The sequence below is a fragment of the Hypomesus transpacificus genome, chromosome 24 (assembly GCF_021917145.1).
Source record: "Hypomesus transpacificus isolate Combined female chromosome 24, fHypTra1, whole genome shotgun sequence".
Taxonomy (NCBI): domain Eukaryota; kingdom Metazoa; phylum Chordata; class Actinopteri; order Osmeriformes; family Osmeridae; genus Hypomesus; species Hypomesus transpacificus.
The window spans coordinates 3,788,326-3,816,318 of NC_061083.1; the positions used below are offsets into that span (position 1 = coordinate 3,788,326).

The window sequence follows — 27,993 nt, forward strand, 5'->3', positions numbered from 1 at the left end:
CCGTGTTGGGCTCGCTATCTTGTCAAGCTCATCAAGCAAGAAGATATCCCTCTCTGAGCATTATACTTAAGACAGTCAGTTTATGAAGAGGGGATCGAATGGACTGTTGCAATGGTTAGACTATCAATTTACTTTCCCAAATCCCTGAACTCCGAGTGGCTATGAAGGTACACTTTCTTTCTTTATGATAGCTTGTAGACTAAAGGCGCTTGGTGCAATTTAAGTTGCATCTGCCATCTAACGTTAAGCCAGTCACCAAATCTTCTTATTTCAGCTGATATAGCAGGTGGACAGCTACTTACTATCTGCATTTTGCTTATTAAAATGGTTTAGCTAGATAGTTGTAGCTAAAGTCAGTATGACTGAATAACCAAGCTGTTTAAGGGCTCAATTATGTAATTATGTGCCACAAGCTATACTGGTTAGCTAGCTTGTTAAATCATGCACAAAACCCCTGTAAGATAACTAACTACAATAGCTAATTAGTTACATCACCTGGAATTATTATCTACTAAGAAACCTGATTTCCTGCAAACTGAGTCCTATGTCTATGCCGTTGACTGTTATTGCCCATGAGTGACTAACAATTAGATGATAGACATTTTTCTGGCTTGCACAATATCCTACTCATCCTCTCTCCGAGCAAGCTTAAAGGAATGTCTAATTTATTTGAGTAACAACGTGCAAGGATAGAGATTGTACGTAGCTATATATTTCAGTGGCAGTTTGGCATCCGTTCTGTAGTCTGGATCAGTGTGCATAATGATCATTACGGTAAAGTAGATGGTCAATTACAACTGGTATATAGATTTTCATTCTATAAAATGATTTTAGTCATGCTTCGTACCTTCTATAGCCACGACATGGTTCTTCATTTTTTTACGTTCAGACACCCAACATTTAATAGATGCAATTATGCAAATAATGCAACCGTCTCCAAACTGGAGTGAACTACCACCCTTGAAATGGACACCTGTTGCATAGACCTATTCCACAATTTTAGACTCAGTATTTTTGGTCAGATAAGGCCAATACTAAGAAATAGGTAATCATGCAGGTTTTTAGATTAGCTAACAAACTAAATTACACAGACTGCACGCGTCCACAGTATTACTAATTTATTACACCATTTCACCTTTTACCAGAAGGCTTACCATATAGAAAACTATTGGTTGAAAATGAAGGCCACTAGCTGTGTTGTGATTGGGTTGGTCTGTCTGGTAGAGGCAACCTCTTAAATACGCGTGCAATGACCAGAAAAGTGTGCATTTATCACCCAGGGTATAACTGGCCTTTTTGTAGAAATACCAAGGGTATTCCATTATGACATTGTGTTTCCATGGCCACTCAATTTTTAAATTCTATTATCACGTGCTGCAACCTGTGTGAACTACATGTGTGCACAAAACCAATTCATTTGAAGGTACGCCTCGTTGACTCGTGCGCCGGTTACCCTGGGCGACGTGACATTTGACAGGGAGGCGTTACCGAGGTGACCGTAGGGCCTCACGTGTGTTCCGTGTGTTCCGTGTGTTCCGTGTGTTCCGTGTGTTCCGTGTGATTGGCCAGGCGGGGGCCTCGTCCATGTGGGCTTCGTGCTGTGGTCTGCTGAATGAAGTCATGGGCACGGGGGCGGTACGAGGCCAGCAGCCCGGGTTCGGAGCGGGAGCAGGACCCTTTCGATTTGCCCCCAGCGCGGGCTACTCCACATACCCCCCCACAACGTCAGGGAGCCCCAGCCTGGTGTGCAAGGCCTGTGGACAGGCCTTCTCTGTGTTTCGAAGAAAGGTAAGGAGTTTACCCAGACCAGCATGCTCACGTGAACTAGATGCCGATAAAGATACAGGCTGGTTGATTTGAGAAGAATGTTGACATGTCTGATTCGCCTTAATATTAAACTGTTTATGTTTTCAAATCTGTTCACATTATCTAATGGTGATGTTGAAAGTTGAGCTTTAATCTAATGCGTCCGCAAATTGTGCCAGTTCAGAGACTCTAAATAGAGATGGAGTGTTACGTCAGGAAACTCTCGATTACAAGGTTTTTGTCAGCATGATTTGAACATTTTGATTGGATACAGAAATGTAGAGTACAAGTAATTAGGCTGAACTTTCTCAACCAGATTTAGCCCACAACCTCAAAACACTCGACCTCTCATGAGGATCGCTAGAAACACAGCTGAGAGACACACACTGACAAAGTCTCGTGTCTGTCCCGTTGTCCCAAAGGATGGATGGAGTCGTCTTCAGCTGGGCACAGGGTTCCATTCCTTCACTGTACATGTTCCCTTCTCTGTCTCTTGGTCACCGTACCAGCCTTGCGTCGAATCCCTCCCCCTTGCATGTATTACCGTTTGATGTTTTCTGACATGAAAGCGAGTAACAGCCTCCAGTCTGGCTGTCTGCAGAGGGAGGGGAACAGATGTGGATGATTGAAGAATGCAGCGACATTGATCTGCTTCCTCAAGACTCGTTTGAGCTCTGATGGCCCACTTTCCAGTCGTACATCCACTACTCGCCACGATTCAGCTGGAGATGAATGCAAATTTCCGACCCGTAACGACTTTATTTCCGAATTTGAAACCAGATATGGATACAAATTTGATCCACACTTGGATACAAAAATACAGTACAATGAAAGGACATTAGGAGTTTCAGCAGGCTGTAGGCAGGATGTACAAAACCTATTAATACATAGCTAGCCCCGGGCCTGTCCGCATCACAGTCCCTTTCACGCTGCGTGGGGTTCCTATCCCCATTTCATCTCCACACTCTCTCCTCTCTCCTCCCCTCAGCACGTTTGCTGCCAATGCAAGAAGAGCTTCTGCTCGCTGTGCTCCGTGCTGCGGGACAACCAGCGCACCTGTGCCACTTGTCACCTGCTGAAGGGCACGGCCTTCCAACGCCCGCTGCTCATGCGCCTGCGCGTCAAAGACCTGCGCCAGTACCTGGTGCTGCGTAACGTGCCCACGGACACCTGTAGGGAGAAGGAGGACCTGGTGGACCTGGTGATGTGTCACCAGGGGGCCGAGGGGGAGGAGGGGGAGGAGGAGGGGGAGGACCTCGACAGGGCCAGCCTCAGCTCCCACGTCCTCTACACCCCGCCCCCTTCAGCGGCGCACTCGGCGTCCGAGCTGACCGCCCTCGCCGTGTCTCAGGGGGAAGCGCTCAGCCCGAGTGACAGCTCGGGGACCAATCAGGTACGAGTGACAGCTCAGGGACCAATCAGGTACGAGTGACAGCTCGGGGACCAATGAGGTACGCGCACACGTTAACAACAAGTGTTGTGTGTGTGTGTTCTTTCTCCTGGGCTTGAAAAGGGTATCTACATGAACCTGATCTAACCCTGAGCATTTGTCTGTGTGTTCAGGTAATAACACAGCTGTGATAGCCTTCATTTTGTTTACCACTGAGAAGTCTCAACATCAGTATTCTGCTGGGAGCCACACAGACTATAACTGTAGAAAGCATACAGGATGTTGTGACCGGGAGAGGGGAACAGAGAGTGCTGCAAGGCATTAGGACTGATATGGAAATGACTTCTTTACTGGAATAGATCATTCCAGGTTCTCGGCTTTAAATACTCAGGTGGTGGCCACAGTGCTGTAATCTGTTCTGGAAATAGATTTGTTCACTACGTATCATGAGCCCAAACTATGGATTACTAATCCGAATCCTTGACAACTGGCCAAGCCTACCTTAGACTGCCAATGGCTTATGGTGTTTCCTCCCTGCAGCACTCAGTTGTGTGTGGTTGTGTGTGTGTGTGTTACCTGTCTAGGATCTAGGCGATGTTACGTCTTTCTCCCTCTTGAACCTGGAACCCAGTGAACACACTCCAGAGGTGAATATCTCTTCAGTGGTTCTTTTGAAACTGTCAGTCACAATCCTCTCAGGCAACCTACTCCAACATTCTCCATTCCTTCCGTGAAATACAGCACACAACATACTCGTTCAGGGTGTGATCACAGTCGATTACAGACGCTAGTCCTGATCCCCCCCCCCCCCATCTCCCCCCCCCCCCCCCCCGCAGGTGAGCCCTCAGACACGGAGGCAGGCCCGGGCTTCCCTCTCCGACATCTCCAGCCACAGGGACATCGAGGGCCTGTCTGTCCGGCAGCTGAAGGAGATCCTGGCCAGGAACTTTGTCAACTTCTCAGGGTGCTGTGAGAAGTGGGAGCTTGTGGAGCGCGTGGTCAGGCTGTACAGGGAGGCCGAGGACAACAGGAATTCAGGTGGGGATCTCTACCAGGCCTGTTGTCAGGCAACAGCAACCTTGGTTGGAAAAATACTTTGATATAGACAGCAAGACAAATGCAAGAAGGCAGGGAGAGAAAGAGAGGGGAGGACATGCCTGAAATGGCCCGGGCTGGAATTGAACCCGGGCCCCTGCAGTAAGGCTTTAGCTTTTACTCTGCCCCGTAACATTTATTTTTACTTACATTTGCTGCGAGGAATCAATAATTCAGTGTAAATTGAGCTCCCTTGATACAGTGCAACTGGTCTGCTATGTATAAACGGATGTGTCATCTCTTTAAAGTATCATGTTTTCTTTTCCTTTCCAGTGGAAGACGTGAGCGCGGCTGTCACTGCAGGTAAGAGAAGACCGATCTCTCTTGTGTTTTCTACGGTACCCTTCACAAGCCTCTACTGACCACAATCCAGTTTCAAACATGGGATTGACACAAAGAATAACATATTTAATGATCCTTATCAATCAGAGTCATTATTACATGTCTGTCACTTTACTCCTCCCACACAAGTGGTAGCCTACCCTCCTCCTATCTGCAACGGTGGAGTTGGAGGTAAGGTATCAGCGAAGTGTCGTCCCCCCCGCTCACCCCAGTCAGTCCACTTGTTTGTGACTCGCCATCTTGTCCCTCCTGAACCTGCATGAAGCACAAACGCCCTCCTGGTGCCGTGGACAGTGTAGCGATACCTACCGCGGCACAGCACCCAGATACACATTCTCCGCACGTCCTCTGGGATCTTCGCGGTCTGGTGTGAAGTGCTTCATGATTATTATTTTTTTCTTCATCCGTTTAAGCAATCGCCAGGAAGCACCGTTTTTATTAAATGTTTCTATTTGCATTTCATCTCCTATCCGTCTCCTCATCAGAACCATGGGGCTGCCGTTGTGTTTATCACATCTGCAAACTTCAATCCATACTTTGAAGTATCAAAGTTCATTTTACGATGCTAGATATATATTTGTGTTTTAGCCTTGTAAAGATTAAAATCTTTGACAAGAATAGTCTCATTGTCAGGGAAACAACCCCCCCCCCTCTCCTAGACAATGACATTTCCAATGTGTCAACCTGTGTTGAGCATGCTCTCTGGTTTGTAGTAAGTGACCTTTCCAAGACAAAGCACTCTGGATAAGAGGGGATATCTGAGTGAGCTCTCGAAGACCCATGTCACACTGTCACACCCCCACAGTCCATGGTGCCCTCCTCACTTTGTCCCCCCCCTGCAGAGCCCCCCCCCCTTCCCTCCTCCCCGAGTTCTCCTCCTCAGCTCTCTTCCTGGCTCGTTGCAGACGGCGAGCGTTCTCAGCTGACCAGCCACGACGACAGCCTGTGCAGGATCTGCATGGACGCCGTGATCGACTGCGTGCTCCTGGAGTGCGGTCACATGGTCACCTGCACCAAGTGTGGCAAGAGGATGAGCGAGTGCCCCATCTGCAGGCAGTACGTGGTGAGGGCCGTGCACGTCTTCAAGTCTTAACGCGTCCCCCCCTCACCCCCTCCCCCTCCATCACCACTTCCTTAAGACACGCCCCCCTCCTCCAGCGGACGTTTGGGACCGTCCGTGTCAGAGACCAACCACGCAGCTCACAAACCTACCAGACTCTTATCAGTGGATTTGCTCCGTTTGTCAGTGTTTAATCGTCTTTGATTTAAGAGTTTGACGAAGCCACCGCTTGACCAATGAAATCCACCCTCACGTGAAATTATTCCGAAACCCAACACGTGTGCTGGTCCCAAGATGTCGATGTTGTTATGCTTTTCTTACTAATGTTGACTTGAATATGAATGTGAGGTATTCAAACACGTGCAATCTTGTCTAACATGACGTGTCACTCATGGATCTACCTATGGACTGAGAACATGCTCAGAACACACACAAAAAATAACTGACGCTGCAGATCTTAGTAAGATAAATATGATGAATATACTGTGTTTAACTGTATTGAAATCCGCAGGGTGAGTGATGTAGGTGCCAAATAACAGGTGTGAAATGTCCTCTTGCATTTCTCACCCTTGTTCTCACCTTATGTACGTGTGTATGTTTGATAATTAGCATGTCATACGATTATCTGTACCATATTTTCAGATTTGACCAATTTTGTGTACCACTGTTCATTGCATCCATGAACCAGGACTGGGAGCTTACTTCTCTTGAATGAATATTAGCAAACTATCACTCTGTAATGGTATAAACGTTATACTGGTTGATTGTTACCGTGTGTTATGTCTTCTGATAATAGCAATATCGCTGTGGATTATCTGTGACTAAAACAGAACCGGTGCTAACTGAAATTCAACTATACTCCTAGTGTTTTCTTTTGTCTTCACACCTACTTTGTTGTGTATGTGTCGTTATGAATGTCTTTGTTTTCTAGGAAGTCAAGGGAATACCTTATTATGCATTTATGTCTGCTGATGCATTCTTATTATAGTGTTTTGGGATCATCAATATTCTGTTCAGTTGAACTGTTCAAAGACGTAGCTGCAAGTTTACAGACACTTGTATCATGTAAACAATACAGAATGAAAAAGTGACTTATATAGTTGCAAATATATTGTTTCATATCACTGAGATGTACATATCTATATTTTTTTCCATTTAATTTAAATGTGTAATGACATGTTCAAGATGTCCATCAGATTAGGTTAGTTTATTATTAAATGAAAGAGTTATGTTTCACTGTCAGATGATAAGACTTTCATTCATGGATTTGCCTAAACTTAGAAGCAGAGCATGAGGACATTTATCAAGGCACGGGACTGAATACTTAATTTTCCCTTCTGCTCTTAAAAAATATCTAGCACTGTACTGTATCACATATCTACATTGCTGCTATCACAGATACAATGTCACATGCAAACCACAACAGCAGTTGAGCAGGTTGCACTTTCCTTGGGAATGGTGTGTAGAACTATATCGTGTGCAAGGTCTGGTCTTTGTATTTCAGAATGGTAAACTTTTTATTTTGGTAATTAAAGATTTAAAATTGGAAATACATTTATTGAGTCTTTGTCTTTAGCTCGTAACATACACAGCCTCTCGAACAATGGAGAGCGTTGAAGCCAAGTTACACTGTTGCCTGGAAACCGACAGCTGCACCCCGCTTCAAAACGTGGTGATACCGACATGATCCTTGTTAAGTTGAGTAAAGGGCTTCTCAAGGGCATCCAACGGTCATGTCTACTCACAGAGTAAGCAACCGTAGGTCAGCTATGAGCCAGGCATTTTTCGAATGCTTTGGTGTCTCATGTCAACATGTCTGTGTCACCATCAGCCGGAACTTGGGTATTATCAGCCACTGTATAAAATACCTGGTGATTGTTGAGAAAAATATTTTTAAATTGCAAAATATATGAACACAGCTTGTGAATCACAATTCCCATCCTACAATAGGATATATGTATATAGTATCTAGCATGCTAAATAGTATGGTAGTATTAGTATTGGGACTTAACATAGGTTTTAGATTTAACATGTGCATCTGTAGAAGCAAAAATACATTTTACACCCATCATATTTTAGTCATTTATTGACCACATATTTCATTTACACATTTATGACAATTATATCAAATGTTCATATTTTAATAAAGTAAATCAAGCCAAAGTCAGTCCCTTTGGCACGTGTCATGGAAACCACAGCATTCTAAATAAACACCCGGGTCAAAGCAGACTTTATAAGAGCACTATCCAGTTCTTAGAGATATCTGAGAACCATTCAACAAACTGTATGTGGGAGTGTGTGGAACTGCAAACATTAAATTATTCAAAATATTTTTACTTATTGCCAGATGTGTAAATGATGGTTGTATAAAAAATATATATTTTTACATTTAACACATTTCTAACAGGTAGAAATACACAGCCAAACAAAGTCAATTCAACAAAACCACAAACCATTATAAAGGTACAATCTAAACAGCACAAAAACACTCATGCTTTGACTTCCCTCGACACCTTTTCTCCTGGAGTTATACATCCTACCCCTTTGTACAAAGACTCCACTTTGAGTGTGTTAGGGTGCGGTAATATCCATAAAGACACCAATGACAAGAACAAAGAACATGTGCAAGACACTGCTTCTCCTCTGACAGTGAGGATTCAGGAATCTTAACACAGAAGATGAAATAAAATGTACAAAACCAACCAGGTTCAGTGGGGAAACCTTGTTGCTCCATTTAGTGCATTTAGTTAGTCTTTTGTTTGCGTGTACATTTGGACCACAGCCCTAGTTCTCCTAGAAAACTAGCTGAGCTTCTGCAGCAATTTGTCTTCCTTCAGTCCGAACTGCACACTCACAGACATCTCTGCTATGAAGCGTTCGCAGGCTGTCTTGGTCACCTGTTTGCAGTAGCGGAGGTCTATTTGACAGATGCTTCCGCAGCGCTTGAAAAAGGTGAGGGAGTGGTCTGTCACCCTGTTACACACTGGAGGGAGACACAACAACAACATCACACTATGAGCTCCGAAGCCGTGTGGCGATGAAACGATGACAAAAAAAAAACCTAAGTCCTGGCACAGCACGTGTGATGCATTGGTGAGGCCCGCTCAGCCAGAAAAGGAGCATTCTCACCTGACAGGTTGACTGACGTGAGGGAGTCTCTGGTGGTGGTTCCCGCCGCCGTCAGCAGGTTGACCGACTGGTCGTTGACGTGGTTACAGTAGCTGAGGTCCAGGCTGGAGAGCGAAGGCATGTGTCGGATGATGAGACGCAGAGACGCGTCTGTGATGTCCAGGCCAGCCAGACGCAGGTCCACTATGTTCCTCAGCTTACAGCGGTTGTCCATCTGACCTGAAAGGTTTAAAGATAACACACACATGGGTCAAACACTAGCTTTAGCTTGTTTTTAGGATGACTAAAATGATTTTATTTTAACTGACCAGTCACTGATAACTTGCTCTTAACCACTTCAACCGTTTTGATACTGGTTTGCTGGTGCCACCAGGGGGCGATCTAACACACGTAATAATCAGTTTGATTCTCCACCTGGTCTGTTGTCTGTCGGGGGGGAAAGCAGGTCTCTCATCTGGGCGTCTTTGAGCCCCTCCACCCACTGGACGTCCAGGGTGCGGAGCGGAGGGCAGCTGGAGGTGCACAGGGCCGACACGGCCACCCAGGAGCAGCCCGACAGCAGCAGCACCCTCAGACCTGCCACACACACGCACACACACACACACACACGCACACACACACAGAGAACACATCAATTCTGAGACACGATCAAAGCATGTGGATATACTCTGAATGGATCAGCATGTCGGGTCGTGTTCCTCTTCCTGGTTCTTGGTTCCTGGTTCCTCTTACCTGGTAATCGGTTGATGAGCCAGCTGAGCTGTTTCTTGGAGATGTTGGTCCAGCTGAGATCCAGAGAGATGGGCTGTCTGCGGATGATGCCACTGAGCATGAGCGGAGAGATGGCCTTACAGCGATTCAGGTCGATCCGGGTCCACAGCCTCTTGTCACAGCACCTGGGCAAAGTAACAGGCAGGCAGACAATCGAGTTCAGTACACTCCTTTCTGGCTAGCAGTGAAGGAATTTACAGTGTGTGGGTTGCGCCTATAACGTACTGGTAAGGTATTTGTGGGCCTCCCATGACTGATTCAACTGACTAAACGGAGGCAGAAGCAGAGTTCTAAAAGAACAGAGCCCTTACCATCTGTTCCAGGTCTTGCAGACCCGCATGTTGACACACAGCTCCTTGTGAGGGAGGTACCCGAAGATCTTCATCCAAACCTCCCGCTGCATGGCGTGGGTCTTGCCGTCCGTGAGGGGCAGCCTGTCCGGAGGGGGGCTGATGGGGGGCGGGCGGATGACGTGTCTCTCCATTTGGACACACTTGGGCGGGGAGCGCGGGGGCAGGGGCCGGGTGGCGGGGGAGCTCCTGTTGAAGCCCAGAGGGGTGATCTGACTGGGGTAGAAGTGGCGCAGCTCCCAGGGGGTCCCGTTCATCTCCCTGGTCCTGAGGTGGGGCCGCTCTCCTCCCAGGTCGCCGCCGCCGTTCCGGAAGGGCCTCTTGGGCTCCTCGTTCTCGCTCTCTGGCTCCTCCTTGAGGGGCTGGCGGTTCTCATTGGCCAGGGACTCCTCGGTCTTCTGGATCTCCTGGTTGAGGGCTTTGCTCAGCTCCTTGCTCAGCTCCTTGTTGGGAATGCGGCGCTTGCGCCGGGCTTTGGGCCGCGGGCCCTTCTCCTGGGTCTCGCTGCCTCCCTCGCTACTGGGCCCCGCCCGGGGAGAGCTGCAGTGCGACTGGTCGCTGTCCAGGAAAGGCGTCTTGAGGTGGGGACTCGGCAGGTCGGCCTTGGTGTCCTCTTCGTCGTCGGCCTCGTCCCTTTCGAGGACACGCCGGTAGAAAGGTTCCCGCTCCTCCTCATCCTCCTCCTCCTCTTCCTCCTCCTCCTCTTGGTCCTCTTCCTCCGTCTTGATTTGATGGAGAAGTTTGGGGAAGAGAGGATCAGCTGACTTGCCCTGCAAGAGAGAGAAAAGAGGGATTTATTTAGCACAACGTGGTTTCTACAGCACAACATAACACGGCTCCATGTTTGCACCCGACAAAATGGTCAAACGATCGTGGAAAAAACGCAGTAAAACAGGTTCATCATCAGTCACAAACGAGCCTCTCTACCTTCTTCCTCACGCCGAGGTCCTCTTCCTCGTCGTCGTCGAACAGCTTCCTCTTCTTCCTTAGTTTGTCCTCCAGTCGGGGCCGAGGCAAGCAGCTGGGCGACAGGAGAGGCGGCTGACGGCCGACGGGTTCCTCCAGACGGTGCCTGGGGGTCTCCTCCCGCCTCCGGACCGAGCCCCCCGCGTCCGCCTCCTCCTTGGCGGCCTTCTGCTCCCTCAGCAGGGAGCCTGGGAGGTTGGAGGCGTACTTGAACCCTGGACCTCTTTTTTGCTTGCAGACCAAAAGGAGAAAAAGGGGCAAGACAACTTTATACCTTTTGCCTATCGGAAGGGAGGTCGTCGGACCAGCAGCTGTGGGAGAAGTCAGAGGTCAGTTCACCCTAAGTCATTAACCACAGTGCATGTGGCTGGGCCCACATGTAATGATCCACTGTCGTAACCCTAGATTGCTAAGTGGCAAACACCTTAACTGCAACAAGAGCAGAAACATCATGTGACACTGTTAGCCCGGCACACAGGAAGTGGAAACCACAATACGAAAGGCAGGGCAACATTTTTTTTATATCGCAATCTTAAGAAATGCAGTGAAACTGTTGCACATGTATCTGGTTTACCTGTGTCTGGTCATAAAAGGGTGCATTTGCTTTAGAATATAAAGAAGCCTTAGTATGCTGACAGGGCTACTTTGTATGCGCCCCTCTGTCCTCATGTTAGTACTCACTTTTCCAGTTGTTTTCCCGGCATAATTGCATTTGGGACACTCCCAACAGTTAGGGAGCTCTTCGTTCACCACGCCCGAAGTATCTTTAACCTAAAACACCGGCAAATAAAGTCAAAGAGACACTTGTGAAGTAAAAGCAGAAGAGATTTGTCTTTTGCACAATGTGTTCATCCAAAAAGAGACATAACAGGGGATATGAAAGTTGAACTGGAATGAGGAAGCTGGATGCTTTTCACCGTTTAAATACCTCCAACGTCCACAACTGCTGTGATATGTCACAAAGAGCATGGCACCAGGAAGTGACAATCTTGAGAAACATACTGCACCACCAAGATCTGTTCGATCTATAGGGTCCCTATTTTGAGTGTAGCAGCAAATAAGATGTGCAATGTAGCTAAGCTCTGACGCACTGCAGGTTTCAGCAGTCGTGCTTAGGCTTGTTCCGTTTTGTCGTATTTGCTATGGAGGTCGATTGGCTTTATTTATTATTCTACTTTGCATTTAACCCAACCTGTAACATCCGCTTATCCTGCACGCGTCATCGCAACCAGCCAACAGCACTTCATTCAAATTAAGGGGAAAATTACAAGGTGGCTCAGTAAACAGGAAGTTTGCACCTCTAAAGCCCTGAGTCAAAGCTTTGGAATGACACTACATATGCAAAAAATTCCAGATCCATTACTCTGTGGTGTGAGTCACAGAGCACGCAAATCACCTGTCTAAGACCGAGGCAGCAACACTCCTAGGCCAAGTTCCCCTCACCTTGAGACAGTTGGGATGAACTATCTCATTGCAGATGGAGCACTCCATGAGCATGACATTGAACTTGTCCTCTTCTTCCTCCTGTGTGTCCTCCTTGCCTGCCTCTCCACACACCACACACACGGCCGTGTGGGGAAGAACCGGCTGGAAGGGGAACAAGGCAACAAAAAGGGCAACATGAACATTCAGCAACAGCTTATTTGCCTTATTTAGCGCAGCAGAGGTTAACCTCAGAACGGATGAACTGATAACCAGTAACCCACCGCGATGCACTGCCTCATGATACATGACTGCTTCATGCGACCCGGACCTCCAAACTTCTTCATGTCTTTGCAGAAGTGACACTCGCCGCATTCGGTCCTCAGGCATGCCTCGCACTTCCGACAGCGTGTCCGCCGGCGCCTCGCACCGGACGAGCTGCGATTGGACGGCAACTTGACGGCAGCTGGCGTCCCCATCTTGGGCTTTGGCCGATTGGCTGCCCGTTGCTGTAGGAAATCAGAAGAGATAATTCTGGTCAAACATCCATCAGTGAGATGCTATCACCTACTAATACCAACAACTAACTGCAAGAGGCCTTAGCAGGAGCTACAAATAATAGCATTAATATTAGCATTCCCGATGACAGTGCCATGTCCGCATATAACCTCTTCACTCTATGAAAACACACAATAACATAGGAGGTAGAAATGTGAGCCAGTGATCCAACTGCATCCCCCCAGAGATTTTCAGTGATTTTTTCTAAACCCTCACAGATACATATTTCTTGCTGCAGATTCCAGTGTTGCCAAGGCAACACTTTGCTTTGCTTGTGCTCAGCGTTTGAAGAGAACTTATGGGGGGAGGAGAAAAGAGAAAGCAGAAACGAACAGTTCTTTAGTTGTAATGAAGGCTTGGAGGAATTGTGAACGATTATAATTGATTCGAAAGAGAGCCTTTTCAAAATGGCTTTTGCGGCAGTAAAACTAGTGCTTTTTCTCAAGGAAAACACAAACCAGCCTGTGGTTGTATAACCAATCAATAGTAGAATAATGAAGTTTGTGATTCATGCGGTGGCTTCGCCAGATTGTTCTCCCAGGGGCGGTTCCAAAAGGCATTGGTATGTGGCGTGATCAATGAGGGAAATGGAAAGCAAATCTCTGTATTTGTTCCCTTCCTCGCTCGCTCCGTGGAAGGGCAGGGGCAATTGGAAGACAGACCTTGACATTCCAGTCTAAATGAAACTTGAGATTGGGTTCAGATTTTCAGATTATTGAGTCTGTTAAAGAGAGAAGACTGGAGTCTGATGACTACCACAGAGTCCTCTCATTATGACTTCAGGGTTGGTGTTCTGTCCTGCATCTCCTTGACAACTAAGTACATAATGAAGGAGCACACCTTTGACCACCATATTTACTCATAAGTATCCAATTACAGGGCCAGAACTTTGTAAAGTGATGTAACTGATAAATATTACATCACCCAACATTTAACATGGACAAAAAGTCAGTCAATATAACCAAGCGATTCATGATTCAATTAATAGATATAGATAACTGATTAAATGATGAAACCACATGCCCTTAGGTAAAATGCTGATCTCAAATTAACAAGTGCTCTTTAAGTCAGGATTAGTCAACAACTGGAGAAACTGCTCCACAACCACATAACTGTGTCATGGCTCTTACGTAATCTCCCTTCAGGAACAGATATAGCCAATCCAGGACAAAAACATCCTTAATCTTATGAAAACAAACTGAATTTTTGAAAAGGGCTTAGAAGGTAAGAAAACACAACAATACTGGTTCCCCGGGAACAGAGTGTTCCTCAGTGGAGACCAGAATAACCTTTTCTTCAGGAAGACGTTCCATTATCAAACTTATACAAAGAAGAGTTTTCAGGTTTGGTGAGCTTTGTTGTGTTAACCTTTGCCTGGATTGGTCTCATGATTTGCCACATAGCACCTGTCATGAACCTAGAAAAACTCAACCAAACTGGTCTGCCAGGTTAACAGAACACCATAACACACAGCTCTAAACAGACTGGAGAACAGTAGACATCCATTGCTATTAGTGATGCAATTTACAGCTTGGTCAAGGACACATTTACTCTTTTCAGAGGAAATCTGCTAGAAATGAGGAACACCTCAGAAGGAGGGAAGAGGCTGCAAAGGTTGAGAATATCAACATTGCACAACACTGAGTGTGACTGGGAAATATGACTCCCTTTTCGAAAACTTTGATCAGATGTGTTCTTCCTCTCATATTAGATGCATTAATTGAGCCCGAGAACTCAACTGCTTCCACCTGAAACCTGTATGGGCTCTTCCTGTCACTCAAATTACATGTTTGCACGAATTCCCTTGACAAATCCACGACAAACTGTCCGACAGGTGACAATTCTTCAAACATGTAGTTCGCCTCAGGTTCCCTTCAGATCTAACAGCAGAATCATAAAACAGAAGTTTATATTATTACATAAGTGCAAACGGCCCTGATATTCCTTTAAGGTAAGCTACAAAAACAGCAGACTAGAATTTACTGTAACTTGGTTGAGTAACGTGCCAGGAATGTGAGGCCGGATTGCTAAGGCCTCAGAACGCTAACTCAAACCCCTATCTGAGTACAGTCTTCTGACTCATAATTTCAGTGTGGATTTCAGTGGGAGGAAGTCACAAGATTCACCATCTGCCTGACTTTAGCAGACAGATATAACACAGAACACTAAAGGGAGGAAGAGGAAGGTCCACAACTCCCATATTACTCTGCAAAAAGAAAAAGTGGTCTAACCAAGCTCCTTTATGAACAATTGGTGTGTGGCTTTATGTGTTGTGCTGCAATGCTTCTAGCCCTGAGCAACCATGCAACAATGTACACAAGCTTAAAGCAGGGGCTTCAAAGTGTGCTTCGATTTCACTGTTACACTAATAGGCCTACGCCTCGTGTCAACCCATTTGAATGTACTCTTCTTTCTATGATCTACCATCCCTACTGGTCTTGCATGTATTTGCTGCTGGTAGAGTAGCCTACAGCTTAAAGTAGGCTAACAGGCAGAAGCGGTCAAGTGCTGTGAGAGCTCTTCATTGTTCCTTCTTCCCATCCCCCTCCCCAGTTCCTGCGAAACAACATTGCCTCAAGCCTTCTTAAAGGCACAGAGCAGTAGGGGATATAGTAAGAAGAAAAAATGAAAACATGATACTTAAATACTGTTTGGTCTATACATTCAAGTCATAGTAAAGAGTTGTTAAGAGACGTTGAGAAGTTCTCTATGACTTCAGTTTATATGGGCTAGCATGCACTGCTTGAGTGACTGTTAAAAAAACAAAACAGAAAAGACAAAAAAGAACATTCCTAAAGTCTTACGCATGTTTTCTGAAGCAAAGGTCACAACTGTTAAAAGGGGCCAAGAAATCCTGATTTTGAACCACGATTGTATCGTTTGTTTAGTGGTAAATGTGGCACTGGGCCCCAGGGATAGTGGAGAGGGACGTTCACATGTAGAGTCATGCTGCTTCTCACTCGCTCACACCTTCTGATCACTGTTCACACCGGATCCTTAAAGGATCGCTTTTCTACCTGGTTGAACCTCACCCCGACAAGAAACAGGACAGTTCAATAGCTGTGGAAGCTGTTTGACAGATGTAGGCCATCCATCCTATAACGTCCTTTCTGTTTCATTTTTCTCTCTCATACTTTAAAACAATGGCTCGGCTCTGTTTCCGAGCAAAGGGAAATGAACTGGTGCTCTGCTAACACAATTCTATTATTTTACCATTGAAAAGGTAAATAAGAACAGATTTCATGAGTACTTTATACACAGTAGCCTACCATACCATCTTACATCTGCTAGATTAGAGAGAGAAGGTGGAAGATTTAGAGGCAGGGGAAAATAAGAAAACATGTAGCCAACAGTATTACTTGTAGCTTGTAGGCAGCATTAGGCAAACAGTCAAATCCAGCGTTCTCTGACCTGTTCAGATTCTGAATCGTAATCCTCATCATCCGCACTCAGTGACATAGCCATAGTTCCTCAGTTTCTCATTGTTTGTTTGGTGTCGATAAAATCTGACATGGCTGAATTCAGCCCAGAGCCGCTCTGCTGTTCCAAACACTCTCTTCCGTCCCCCTCTCTCCCTCTCTCTCTTCACACACACGGCTCAGGAACAGGCAGCTGCGCAGGAACACACAAGGGCGACAAGAAGCCTCATGAATATGCGTTGGGAAGGTCAGGGAGGGAGGGGGGGAGGGGGGGGGTGCAGGCCAAGCCAATGGAGAGGCAGATGGCATTCGGTTACGGGGTTGCTTACAAAGGGCGCCTAGACCATGGAGGTATTATGGCCCAGACTCAGGAAGGGTGGGCCTAGGGGGACTGGGGGGGGAACAGCCACAGGAATAGCCCAGACAGAGGGTCACTGGAGGAGAAAGGAGCAGGGGGAAGACATCTGTCTCCTTGGATATTTGGATATGCAGGACTGGGGGGGAGGGATGGATGGGTGGGTGGGTGGGTGGTTTGGAATATATACTGTACAACATATTGTTGTGTGAGATGTCACTCATTCAAGTTTCTCAGTTAGAAAGATATACGTCTTTCACTTTAAAAAGCAGGAAGCAATCCATTTATCTGAGTTTGATTGCTCTGGCCTGGAACTTTCTTGTTCCTTGTTTGTTTCAGCCTGCTTGACAAACAAAATGTTGTTTACATGACGACTACATTACTGTAGCCCAGAAGTTTACAGGCCAAATTTAGCCTACAGGTTGCCAAGTCTGACTGATCTTGTTTATTGTGTAAGTGCAAGTTGTGCAACTTGTACATAAATACCTGACAAACCAATGTGTTTCACTGTGCAATTCCAGATATCTGAGGAGGGGTGATATCAGGGCATGAGTAAAGGGAACCAATTTGATTAAATTACAGTAGTATACTTAATGTGTGTGACAAATAACCTTGGCCACAAATGTAAGTTACACACAATCGCGTATCTATTATCTATACACAAGATATCCACTATGATATCCACCAGGTGGCAGTCACATATCACTGCTTTGTTCCTAGTTCAAACCATATGGTTCAAACTCATAGATAAAAAATTAAAATTAAAATTCTTAAGCAAAACTAAAACATGTGGGATTATACACGCTTGCGCATTTATTGTTTTTATATATTTATACACATTTTATATGTTGCCGGACCCCACCTTCACAATTGTAATTGACTTACCTGGTCCAATTCTGTGTGCAGCCTAATTAAGATTAATTAGCAGCTGAGAGGGAGTCGAAAGAAATCGAGCAGAAGTCCAATATTCAGTTGTTAAGACTAAATAAAACATCAACACTGTAACTAATATACACGGTTATCTGAGAGATTGAAAGAATGTCTCCTGTATATATACACAAATTAAAATCAGATGTGAACTTATGTATGTATGACCAAATGGAATTAAGTAAAAAATAAAAGCTACAATATCAACCTTACCTCGGATGTACAGTTTACAGCAGAGCACTGTTGGATTGTGGGTGGCTAGTACAATTTGTGTTGTGAGTTTCCTGAATTACAAACTGCTGCACTAGCTTGAAGTTTTGGGATGTAGCCAGCAAGCTAGTTGCACGCTTTTTGTATATAGTCTCATTCTAGGGAGTACATTGTGGTTAGACTTTAAAATATATATACTTAAATCACGTGAACTTTAAGTCACGAAGTCTACCAAACGACTTCCAAGTGCTGAGATAGAAAAGGTTAATTGTTAGCTAGTAGCACAACATTGCTTGCTTGCTAGAAAGTTTTGAAAAGTTGGGAAAGGTAGCAGAGCTAGCAACACCAAAATGAGTTTGAACGAACACTCTTTACAAGCTCTATCATGGAGAAAGCTATATCTGAGCCGTGCCAAATTGAAGGCTACAAGTCGGACATCAGCTCTTTTGTCTGGTTTCGCAATGGTGAGTAACGTTACAATAGACGGAAAGTTGGCTTAACTAGAGGACGAATGTTAATGCTCATAAGATAGCGACCTGAGGCGGTCTGTCATGCCCTGTCAAATGAAATGGGCAAGAACGCTCGCTAGTTCTAGTTGGCAACATTTGATGACATATCTAGGCTACGGTTAACCACTTAACTGTATGTTTAGTAGCATGGTGTTAATAGTTTTAAGTACATACAAGTTAGTGTGTTGGTGTAAACCACGATAGGCTACTCTGCAAATGTGTGACGCAGTGAGACTTTGTATGACTCGCGCGTGAAGTTTGGTGTCAGCAATCTTGCCTCGAGTGTAATTTAGAAGCCATTGACGATTTTAGCGATCAATTTTGGTATTCTTTATTACAGTATTTTAACTGCATTTGCATATATTACATCAAATGGTATACATTGTAGCTTTGAACCTTTTATTTTCATTTTAATTTTTGTCTAGGTGGCTATGGTGGAGGTGCAATTGGAGCCAGACCATACATATCCCCCGGGCTTGCTGATTGCCTTCAGCGCCTGCACTACCGTCCTTGTAGCAGTGCACCTCTTCGCTCTCATGATCAGCACCTGCATCCTTCCAAACCTTGAAGCGGTGAGCAATGTCCACAACTTGAACTCAGTGAATGAGTCTCCCCATGAGCGTATGCACCACTACATTGAGCTAGCCTGGGCGTTCTCCACTGTCATCGGCACCTTGTTGTTCCTTACGGAGGTGGTTCTCTTGTGCTGGGTCAAGTTCTTGCCGCTCAGAGGTGGGAAGATCAACGGTACCATCAGCTCGGGTGAGGCAGCGGCCATCGCCTCCACCTCCATCATGGTGCCTTTCGGTCTGGTGTTCATTGTGTTTGCTGTGCACTTCTACCGCACACTGGTCAGTCACAAAACTGACCGGCAGATCAAGGAGCTCGAGGAGCTGTCCAATATCACCCGCCTTCAGAATCAACTGGACCACAGGGGAGAGTCAGACTGCCTGAGCCCTGTCGTCCATTTCTAATACTGATCAGAAATACAAGGTTTTACACTTTCAACTATTTTGTGAAATGTTTGATGATTTTCATTCGCATTTATATAAATTTACCAAGTAATGGTGTCAATCTGTGTATTGTAATTCAGCACTTCACATAAACCTAAATACACCAAGAGGGCTTTTCAGTTACTCCGAGCTACAGTTTACAGAATCAGTCAAAAAACACGAGATTATATACTATCACTGCCAATTTCTTATGACATGTTAAATCATTTACATTTTACATTTTTGTAATTTAGTAGACGCTGTTATCCAGAGTGATTTACAGTAAGTACAGGGGCATTCCCCCCTAGGCAAGTAGGGTGAAGTGCCTTGCCCTAGGATACGTCATTTTGGCACAGCCTGGAATCTAACTGGCAACCTTCAGATTACTAGCCCGATTCCCTAACCGCTCTGCCACCTGACTCCCAGAGAATCATTGTATAGTCTCTCTATCAGTGGAGTAATGGTACATGTACTCTTGTTAATGCGTCATAGCAGTGTTACAGTGAACAAGTTATTGGCATTATTAAACATTAACTTTGTGGAACCTACATTACTGCCCAGTCATGAGAAACTTAGAGAAAAATGACTGATCATATTAACCGAATTGCTGAAAATTGATTTCTGTGAATGTTGATCTTTTGTGAATTGTTTTTTTTTTTTATGTATTTTGTTACAAAGAAGCAGATGTCTAACCAAAGATGTTACATGTTTTAAAATACCAAACTTGGATGAGCTCCTGAATTTTGCAAGGATTTTACTCTAAGCCAATTATTGTACCCCTTTACAAAGAAAGTTAAACAAATTATAATATTTCTGTAATGAATGCATCGCTCTGTATGCATAGTATGTACTGCTGTAATACAACAATGGTGTTACTTGTGGATTGAAAATGTTCAGGGTGCAGAGGTTTTGTTAAAAAACAACAACAATAACAAAAAACACAAAAATAAGTTTGTATATCTGTAATGTCACAAGGGATTAGGATAACCAAGGCTGGGTACAGAATTGTCTAATACTGTATGAAGACATCTGGAGATTCTTCTGATAACCTTCAGCTAAAAGGAATGTAGGCTAGTTGTGAAGGGTTGTCAAGGATACAGTAGAATGAAACTGTATTGAGAAGTATGAGAAAACAGTTTTTAAAGGGTGAACTGATGACAGTAACTTTTATACGTTTTGTTTTTGCATGATAAGGCTCACTCCAGTTATATATGGTTCCTTTGTGGATTTTTAGCTTTTTAAATTGTCCTGTGGCACATCTGAAATTTCTTGTCACATTATGTGCAATCTTCAGACTGTTTCATGTGAAGTAACCTATTCTAAGCAGAATTACACTTCACACTTGAAAGGTTACTTCACATGATGTCTATATATATAGAGAGAGAGAGAGAAAGAGAGACTCATACACTGTATATTTCTCTTCTCAGTTAGGTACAGAAAACCACTTTAGGAAAAAGACACGGCATGGACCATTGAATGTGGGTTACTTTCATGCTTTGCAGTCTTGGTCTGTGTAATAGGCCTACAGTTTCATTAAGGATATATTTTGTGCTCTACAAATATGTAGTTATGAACATCACAGAGGAGATTGGTTACATACTCACATGAACCATATGAACTGTTTATTTATTCTTAAAGATTTTATATAAAGTATATCTACATATTTTCCTTTGTTTTAAACACATGCAAGAGGCAAATTATGACTAATAAAGGTTTTTATGTTTCAATTTGAATACTACCATTGGTTATTTCTTCTAGTCACAGTTTTTGCAGAAACAGTGTCTTTTCCTGAATGTGCTCGGTAATGATTGGAAACCACAGAAATGTGTCAGCAAAAAAAAACGTAATTCAGGCCAAAGACTGGTTGTCCTCAGGGCCGTAACTACCATTGAGGACACCGAGGTCGTGTCCTCGGTATTTTTTTCGTATTTCAGTTTTTTTGTGTGCTTAAATCGTGGTATATAAACTCAAAATAAAGTACACGTGAAACTGACTGCAGGACGATGATCTTGGTCTCCCACAAACCGTAACGTGATTTTATACTTGAAGAGCCGAGTAGCTCAAGAGTTTGGACATACGTGCTGCGCGTCATCAACAAAACGTACTGTCGTTATGGTAACCACCAAACACAAGTCGGACGCTGATGTTACCGCCATAGACCAGAGCCATAGAAAAAGAATTTGCAGAATATTTTTCTATGGCTCTGCCATAGACATACCGCTACTGTTAGTGAATAGCCTATGTTAGTTACAGTCACTGGAAGAGGAGCGCAGCAAACTAAACATGTAGGTTAAGAGAAGTTTAAGTGGCAGATGACTGTGAGAAGAAAGATTCATTTTCATGTGGAAATATTTGTATTGCAGCAACGTACTACTCGGATAAGGAAACATCAAATCAAAGTTTGGTTAACTCCGTCAGTACCGGTTGTCAATCAATTTCCACCGGTTGAATCAACATTCATTTTGCGATTGATATGTCATTGATGTGATTGATTGAAAATGAAATTCAGTGGCAATTGGGAAATATCAAACTGACTCGCTATCGCTCGGTCGATACGTTCCAGCCTCAGTTTAGGGAGGACAAACCCGTTTGAGCGTTTTTCCTGAAATACGTTTTTATTAGTTATTCCTGGTGAAATTATGGAATTAAATGACATATTTACGATATTAAAATACGTGTGCACAATAATATCAACAATATTTGCTAAATGTAGACGTTTTTAAAGGTTTTGAATTTTACCTCGAAGCTACTTCCGTTAATCAGCAGTTTGTGAAAAAGAGGCTAGTTTTACAACAGCGACTTTGGATGTAAACTACTTTAACATGTTAGCTGATTAGCCAATATGAGTGAGATATGTATACAGTTACATTAACAAACCTCTTGCTTGTGAAGTATTTTGTCTTAAATACGAAGGGAACACATCACATTAACAATTCTAAAATGCTTGACACGCCAAATGTTGTCTTTTTTTGACAAGCGTCCCTGAAGCTCAGATTCCGAGTCGAGTTCCATGAAGCGTTGCAGTGAATGGTTGCAGGCACTCATCGGACTTAAACTCAAATAACTCAAATGTCCCAAATGGAAATTTTTTGCGGTTTCACAGTCCTGTAGAGGACATTTTTCTGAACAGATTGACATCAAGTTAAGGTTGTGGCATTAAAGTTCAGGTTAGTAGCCAAGGGTGTAAAGACCACTCGGCTAATTACAGACGTCTTAAACTGTTAAAACGCCAGTGCCACATTCGGGACGGTATTCACACAGGCATTGGATCAATCCTAGTTTTCGGGCCTACTAGCTCGAATGTTTTTAGATGTTTATCTGCTACAAATGAATGAGTTGTCTAAAAAATGAGTTGGAACAAAATACCACTATTAAGTGTGCCCTTTGCGCCCCTCCCCCCACCTGTCTGGGCCAGGCTGCTGCTGTAAGTTGCTAGCCAACCTTTACTGAGGGGACTGTTTGAACGCGCTGGAATAAAAAAATGTTCATCTTTATGTATATTTGAGACCACAGATTCGTAGATGTACGTTTCCACTATATGTTAACCGATTTTAAGGGCGATCGGATTAAATGAGCGAAAACAAGGCACATCTGTCCATATTTTGTTAGTGAAGCGGGGAGAGGAATGCTCGTGGCAAGCTAACTGGCTGGGTAGAGCGATAGGGAGTTTGTTAGCACTCAAAATGTAGCTCTTAAACAGGGGCACTCCTAGGACATAAGCTCGATTATAAAAAATCCCCCAGCTGGGAAATGTTCGCGGTTTTCACAGTCCTGTAGAGGAGACCTTCATGAACACAATGACATCAAATTGAGGCTGTGGCATTGAAGTTCAGGTTAGTAGGCAATGGCTCAAAGTGCTCTCAGCCATTTACAGACCTCTTAAAATGGGAAAACCTCTGTGCCACATACGGGATGGTATTCACACAGGGATTGGCTCTAATTTGAGTGACAGGTTGATTCACCAATTGAAAAACTCATCTGGGAATTTTGATTTTTGTAAGGGGAGTGCCGAGATTTTACTGTCGCCGTTTGGCTTCCTAAACAGCAGTAGAATTACGTTTTTCTAAACCGCGTCGCGTACAGCATTACAGTGAGCTACACTGGTTTAAAACTACAGGTATATAAGGACAATTGTACCCATGAATTGTTTACTAGTAATATAATGTCATAATAAATCATAAAAGGTTCATCGATATGTGAGGCATGTTTATTATTTTAACGATCGAAAACGGATGTATCACAGACCGCTATCGTATATGTTGTTAAACAGAGGCTAATTACGCTAACGACTCAGTCATCAAACGAAAATTGACTACTGTTTTCGAAAGTAAATGTACTGATAATATCAGCGTACATCGTACTGTACATTAAATATCACAATTGTGTTTTTTATCACAATGTTAAATGAGGAGTAAGTTCAGTTTGGCATTTGTTGACGCTTGGAACTCTCCGTTGTGATTACATTGAGAGCAGAACGTTTGTCCTCCCTACTCAGTTTGATATTTCCCGGCATGACCGAACGGTCGAGGTTAGTAAGTAGTTTATTATATGGCAATTTTAGATTCTTTTCATTTTGTAAACGAAAATAAATGGTACCTTTAGGCTAATTGTAGCTAGCTCTCAAGTCTTCTCACGGTGTGTTTCATGTGTTGCCAAGCAACTCATTACTTTTTATAGAAAGCTGACAACATGGTTCTGCTAAAATGGCTTTAATTTCATCACAAAATAACGACACAAGTGATTCAAAGAGTCTGGTCTTCATCCTCACTTTCGATGACAAAGCTTTTCAGCATCATCTGGATAGTAAAACTCAGCAGCTGACTTGTCCATATCGCTCATTTTGAAGCTGACGTCAGAGGGCAATACGGATCCGTATTGACCGGCGAGGAGGGCAATACGCGGCTGGGGTGACTACTCATTATCCAATCAGAACGCTCGTACCGTCGTTGCCATATAATAATAATTTTAAAAAAATGGTGGTAACTTGCCCTTACTTCATGAGTCCCATAAAGGTCCTTCAAAAAGCCTCAGAATGCCCCATGTTTACCTCAAAATTTCAAAAGCTCCACACCGCCCCATATTCAAAAGTCATAATGATGATGTTTTTGCTCCTTAAGACTCAATAAGAGAAAATGGCCATATTTAAATAATGTAATTTAAAAAAATTCCGGGGGAGCATGCCCCCGAACCCGCCTAGAAGTTCTGACTCATGACCTCAGTATTTTTTGGGCCCTGCGTACGGCCCTGGTTGTCCTTATCTGGTCAGTTTTCAGACTAGTGTTAGCTTAGCGTTTACTTGGTGGTTTCGTGGCTGTTACAGAAGTGCACAAAGCCCTTTCCGCTCTGTGTTTTTGGGTGGGCTCGTTGCCGCAAGGGCTTTTTTAGTTGCCTCTCTGAATATGTCATCCACATTTTCATTGCACTTGGCTGAACATTCCATATACAGCTCAGCATTTATTGTCCTTTTAGTTTCTTCTCCCTGTTGAGGAAAATAATAAGATTATTATGATTTCGATTTCAGGAGCAAGTGCTCTCTTAGTCAATGTACGGATACGTTCATCCTTTCATTGATTTAAAACCATTTGGACACTACTGGTATGTGTAGAGTTCGTACCTGGATGTATGTGATAAGGTTTTGGCCTGACGACCAGAGCTTTCTTGCCAGGGTTTTGTCCTTCCGTAGATCTGCCTTGCATCCAACCAGGATGATTGGTACGCCATGGCAGAAATGATGCACCTCTGGGTACCACTGAGAGCGCATATATAAGACAATCATGAACAATGTTGCCGGAGATTTACACCAAGGTCACGAGTGAACAATGCAGTACCCAGATTACAATTGATAATCGTTTATAGATCGACCAACTAGAAGATAATCGATCATGGCAAAAGAAAACAGTCAGGTACCTTTATCAAAACATTCTCAAAGGATGACGGGCAGGTGACATCATAACAGATCAGTACCAGGTTGACATTCTGGTAAGAAAGAGGCCGTAATCTGTCATAGTCTTCTCGACCTAAGGTTAATGTAACAGATATTACCACACTGAAAATTGTGCATTTTCATAGGCTTTGAATAAAGCTGAAAACAATTCGCTTGGCTTTACATTCCAGTCAGTCCAATTACTAACGTCCTCCAATTATACCTAATGCGCTAACCATTCATCATCATTTCAGTCAAATTAACATTCTTAAGTTGTAAAGGAATTGCGTAGACACCTTTGACTTGCAATGCAAAATGTCCACTATACCTGACATACTTGTTTTGTCGGGTGCTTACAAAAGCATGTGTACAGAGTAGGTTCCGGACCTTACCTGCAGTATCGTACAGAGTAGGTTCCAGACCTTACCTGCAGTATCGTAGAGGTGTAAGCGAAACTCAGCTCCTCTATACCTCACATTGGCAACCACATTTTCAAACACAGATGGAATATGTTTCTGAAACATAAGAGTAAGACTATTTTCTGTAACAATATGTTTTCAATAATGTACATACTGTTTTATTCAAATGTAAATATTTAATTATCCATGCAACGTAGAGCAATGGTATTCAAAAGTGTCCTGTTCGTAGGAATTTTATAAATAATACACAATATAGTATCGTACAGGTTAGTAGATGATCAAGATCAGCGAGTCTTACCTCTGGAAAGTTTCCCTTATTGTAAACTGTTATGAGGGATGTTTTTCCACATCCCACATCACCAACAATAACAACTTTAAAATCTTCCCTCCTTCTGGTGTGCCCTCTGCTCACCCCTGGCACACTCTCTGGCATACCTCTCAGAACGCAGACTAGGATGTGGGTAGAAAAACAAACCTCTTTTTTGTCAAAACTTACTTCCACAGGACAAAATAGAAACACCATACAGCGGTACCCAGAGAGCCAAGACACAGAGCTTTCCCCTCTGCTAGCTTTTGTACCTTCTACAACTTCCACCAGAGTAAATAGGACTCCTCTTAGTCCTGTAGTGCCTGTCCTGTCGTGCAAGAAAGTAGCTCACCCGAGACTCTTCAGTTCCCATACAGATAGATACCTGTTGACTTTACCTGCTCCACCCGCTTCTTTGTGTACTTTGAGAATTTTCCCCAGAAGTTATGCATATAAGAGAAATGCCATGACACTCCAATGAGAAACACCCAGAGGGAAAGAAGAAGAAATGTACATAGTTGAACTGTACCTTCCAAAAGGGATGATATAATGCCACCTAGTGGACCTTGAATAAATGTGCCTCTTTAACCCTATAACTATGTTTGTTGAAAAGTAAATTATCTTAATTCAAAATAAGTGAAACAATGAATAAGTGTATTCACTCAGCAGACACTTCACCTCTGTGCTATACCCACATCTGCATTGAGTGGGAGGCTATAGCTGTGTCCATATCCTGTGAGCTACCACAAACCACTGACACACATCTTATGGTTTCCTGTAATTGTCACAGCAGCAGGTTAGTATGTGTTCATCCATGAGGGTGAGCATATTCAAAAGGGCAGGGAAGAGAAGACAGAACAGACAGTTAGAAAAATATGAATAATATGAATAATCGTCAATGTCTCACAGTAAGATGCTGGAGTGTGGACCCAAGTGCAAGCAAAGGCAGGCAAGACAGGGTTGGGGAAATCAAAGTATTAATTTACCGGAAACAAGCAGAGTATACTCAAATGTACACAACAAGGAAGGGACCATACAAGCACACCAAACTATACACAGGTGAAATTAACTACAACAAACGAGCAAACTGAAAACCTGACGTAAATAGACACAGGTGAAGCTGACGACACAGAGAACACAGTAATGCAGGGGTGTCGAATCCTGGTCCTCAGGGGCCCCTGTCCTGCATGTTTGAGATGTTTCCCCTGCTCCAACACACCTGATTCAAATGAATGGGTCGTTATCAAGCTCTGTGGAAGCCTGATAACAACCATACATTTGAAAAAAAACTAGAACTGGGCATGACACAATGTTATATGCTGTTTCTTCATGCTCCTATAGGTGGCCATGGTGGAGATGGACCTGAAGTCGAAGGATCCGTATCCCACTTGGCTGCTGGTTGCTTTCAGTGCCTGCACTACCACTCTGGTGGCTGTGCATCTTTTTGCCCTTGTGATCAGCACCTGTCTCCTTCCACACTTTGATGCGATTGCCAGACTTTACATCAAGAACTTGGTGTTTGAGTCTACCCAGAAGAGCTTGCACTCCCTCCGTCGAAGCAGCTTGGATCTTGTCCACTGTCGTTGGCACTGGCTCTCCCTGGTGGAGGTGGTTCTTGTAGTCTGGATCAAGTTTTTGCCGCTTAATCCAAATAATGTGGAAAAAAACGACATGAGCTCAAGCGGGGCAGCCATCACTTCCTCCTGCATCATGTTGCCTGTTGGACTGTTGTTCATTGTGTTTGCTGTGCACTTCTATTACACGCTGGTCCTTCACAAAACTGACTGTCAGACTGAAAAACTGAAGGAGCTGGACTATATAACCAAGATTTTATAAAATGATAGCTTCACAAGCTTCGAGGAGTGTGTGTGCTTACCAGAACCACATGACGCAAGTGTGGAAATATATAAAGCTCATTGGCCCATTTTGTATTCACTGACCATGTATGTCTTTTACATTTACCGTTTGGATTTTTATATCAGCAGTGGAAGAATTTCACCATTGTGGGAAAATATCGATGTTATTGTTAATTGTAAAAATAAA

At 43.9% G+C, this 27,993-nt stretch overlaps 4 protein-coding genes and 1 pseudogene across 8 annotated transcripts; 3 read left to right on the forward strand and 2 right to left on the reverse strand.

The window, feature by feature from the left end:
• Window positions 1-10: 10 nt before the first annotated feature.
• Window positions 11-8,305, forward strand: rnf34a (ring finger protein 34a). The gene is made up of 7 exons (XM_047048674.1): window positions 11-167; window positions 1,570-1,788; window positions 2,795-3,199; window positions 3,781-3,843; window positions 4,033-4,234; window positions 4,565-4,594; window positions 5,539-8,305. Exons 1-7 carry the CDS (start codon window positions 162-164, stop codon window positions 5,724-5,726), a joined length of 1,113 nt encoding a protein of 370 aa, XP_046904630.1. The 5' UTR covers window positions 11-161; the 3' UTR covers window positions 5,727-8,305.
• kdm2ba (lysine (K)-specific demethylase 2Ba) lies at window positions 7,762-16,517 on the reverse strand. 3 transcript variants are annotated; one of them, XM_047048672.1, is made up of 10 exons: window positions 16,301-16,517; window positions 12,616-12,840; window positions 12,353-12,496; window positions 11,591-11,680; window positions 10,871-11,220; window positions 9,905-10,713; window positions 9,555-9,718; window positions 9,237-9,398; window positions 8,823-9,041; window positions 7,762-8,676 (listed from the first exon to the last, which is right to left on the reverse strand). In XM_047048672.1, exons 4-10 carry the CDS (start codon window positions 11,619-11,621, stop codon window positions 8,495-8,497), a joined length of 1,917 nt encoding a protein of 638 aa, XP_046904628.1. In that variant the 5' UTR covers window positions 11,622-11,680; window positions 12,353-12,496; window positions 12,616-12,840; window positions 16,301-16,517; the 3' UTR covers window positions 7,762-8,494. The 3 variants fall into 3 exon arrangements, with proteins under 3 accessions (XP_046904628.1, XP_046904627.1, XP_046904626.1); XM_047048671.1 differs by having other exon boundaries at window positions 10,871-11,140; window positions 16,301-16,516; XM_047048670.1 differs by having other exon boundaries at window positions 10,871-11,149; window positions 16,301-16,516.
• A 1,327-nt stretch (window positions 16,518-17,844) lies between these two features.
• orai1a (ORAI calcium release-activated calcium modulator 1a) lies at window positions 17,845-21,034 on the forward strand. The gene is made up of 2 exons (XM_047048678.1): window positions 17,845-18,264; window positions 18,735-21,034. The coding sequence occupies exons 1-2, from the start codon at window positions 18,151-18,153 to the stop codon at window positions 19,281-19,283; spliced, it is 663 nt and encodes a 220-aa protein (XP_046904634.1). The 5' UTR covers window positions 17,845-18,150; the 3' UTR covers window positions 19,284-21,034.
• Window positions 20,467-26,747, reverse strand: LOC124486831 (rho-related GTP-binding protein RhoF-like). Of its 3 annotated transcripts, XM_047048676.1 has the most exons (7): window positions 26,480-26,747; window positions 25,942-26,093; window positions 25,652-25,739; window positions 25,209-25,318; window positions 24,916-25,050; window positions 24,549-24,780; window positions 20,467-21,164 (listed from the first exon to the last, which is right to left on the reverse strand). In XM_047048676.1, exons 2-6 carry the CDS (start codon window positions 26,074-26,076, stop codon window positions 24,616-24,618), a joined length of 633 nt encoding a protein of 210 aa, XP_046904632.1. In that variant the 5' UTR covers window positions 26,077-26,093; window positions 26,480-26,747; the 3' UTR covers window positions 20,467-21,164; window positions 24,549-24,615. The 3 variants fall into 3 exon arrangements, 2 of the variants coding, with proteins under 2 accessions (XP_046904632.1, XP_046904631.1); XM_047048675.1 differs by lacking the exon at window positions 26,480-26,747 and having other exon boundaries at window positions 20,467-21,170; window positions 24,555-24,780; window positions 25,942-26,428; XR_006958306.1 differs by lacking the exons at window positions 20,467-21,164; window positions 24,549-24,780; window positions 26,480-26,747 and having other exon boundaries at window positions 24,958-25,050; window positions 25,209-25,758; window positions 25,942-26,428.
• LOC124486833 lies at window positions 25,668-27,992 on the forward strand (annotated as a pseudogene).
• The last annotated feature ends 1 nt before the right edge of the window (window position 27,993 follows it).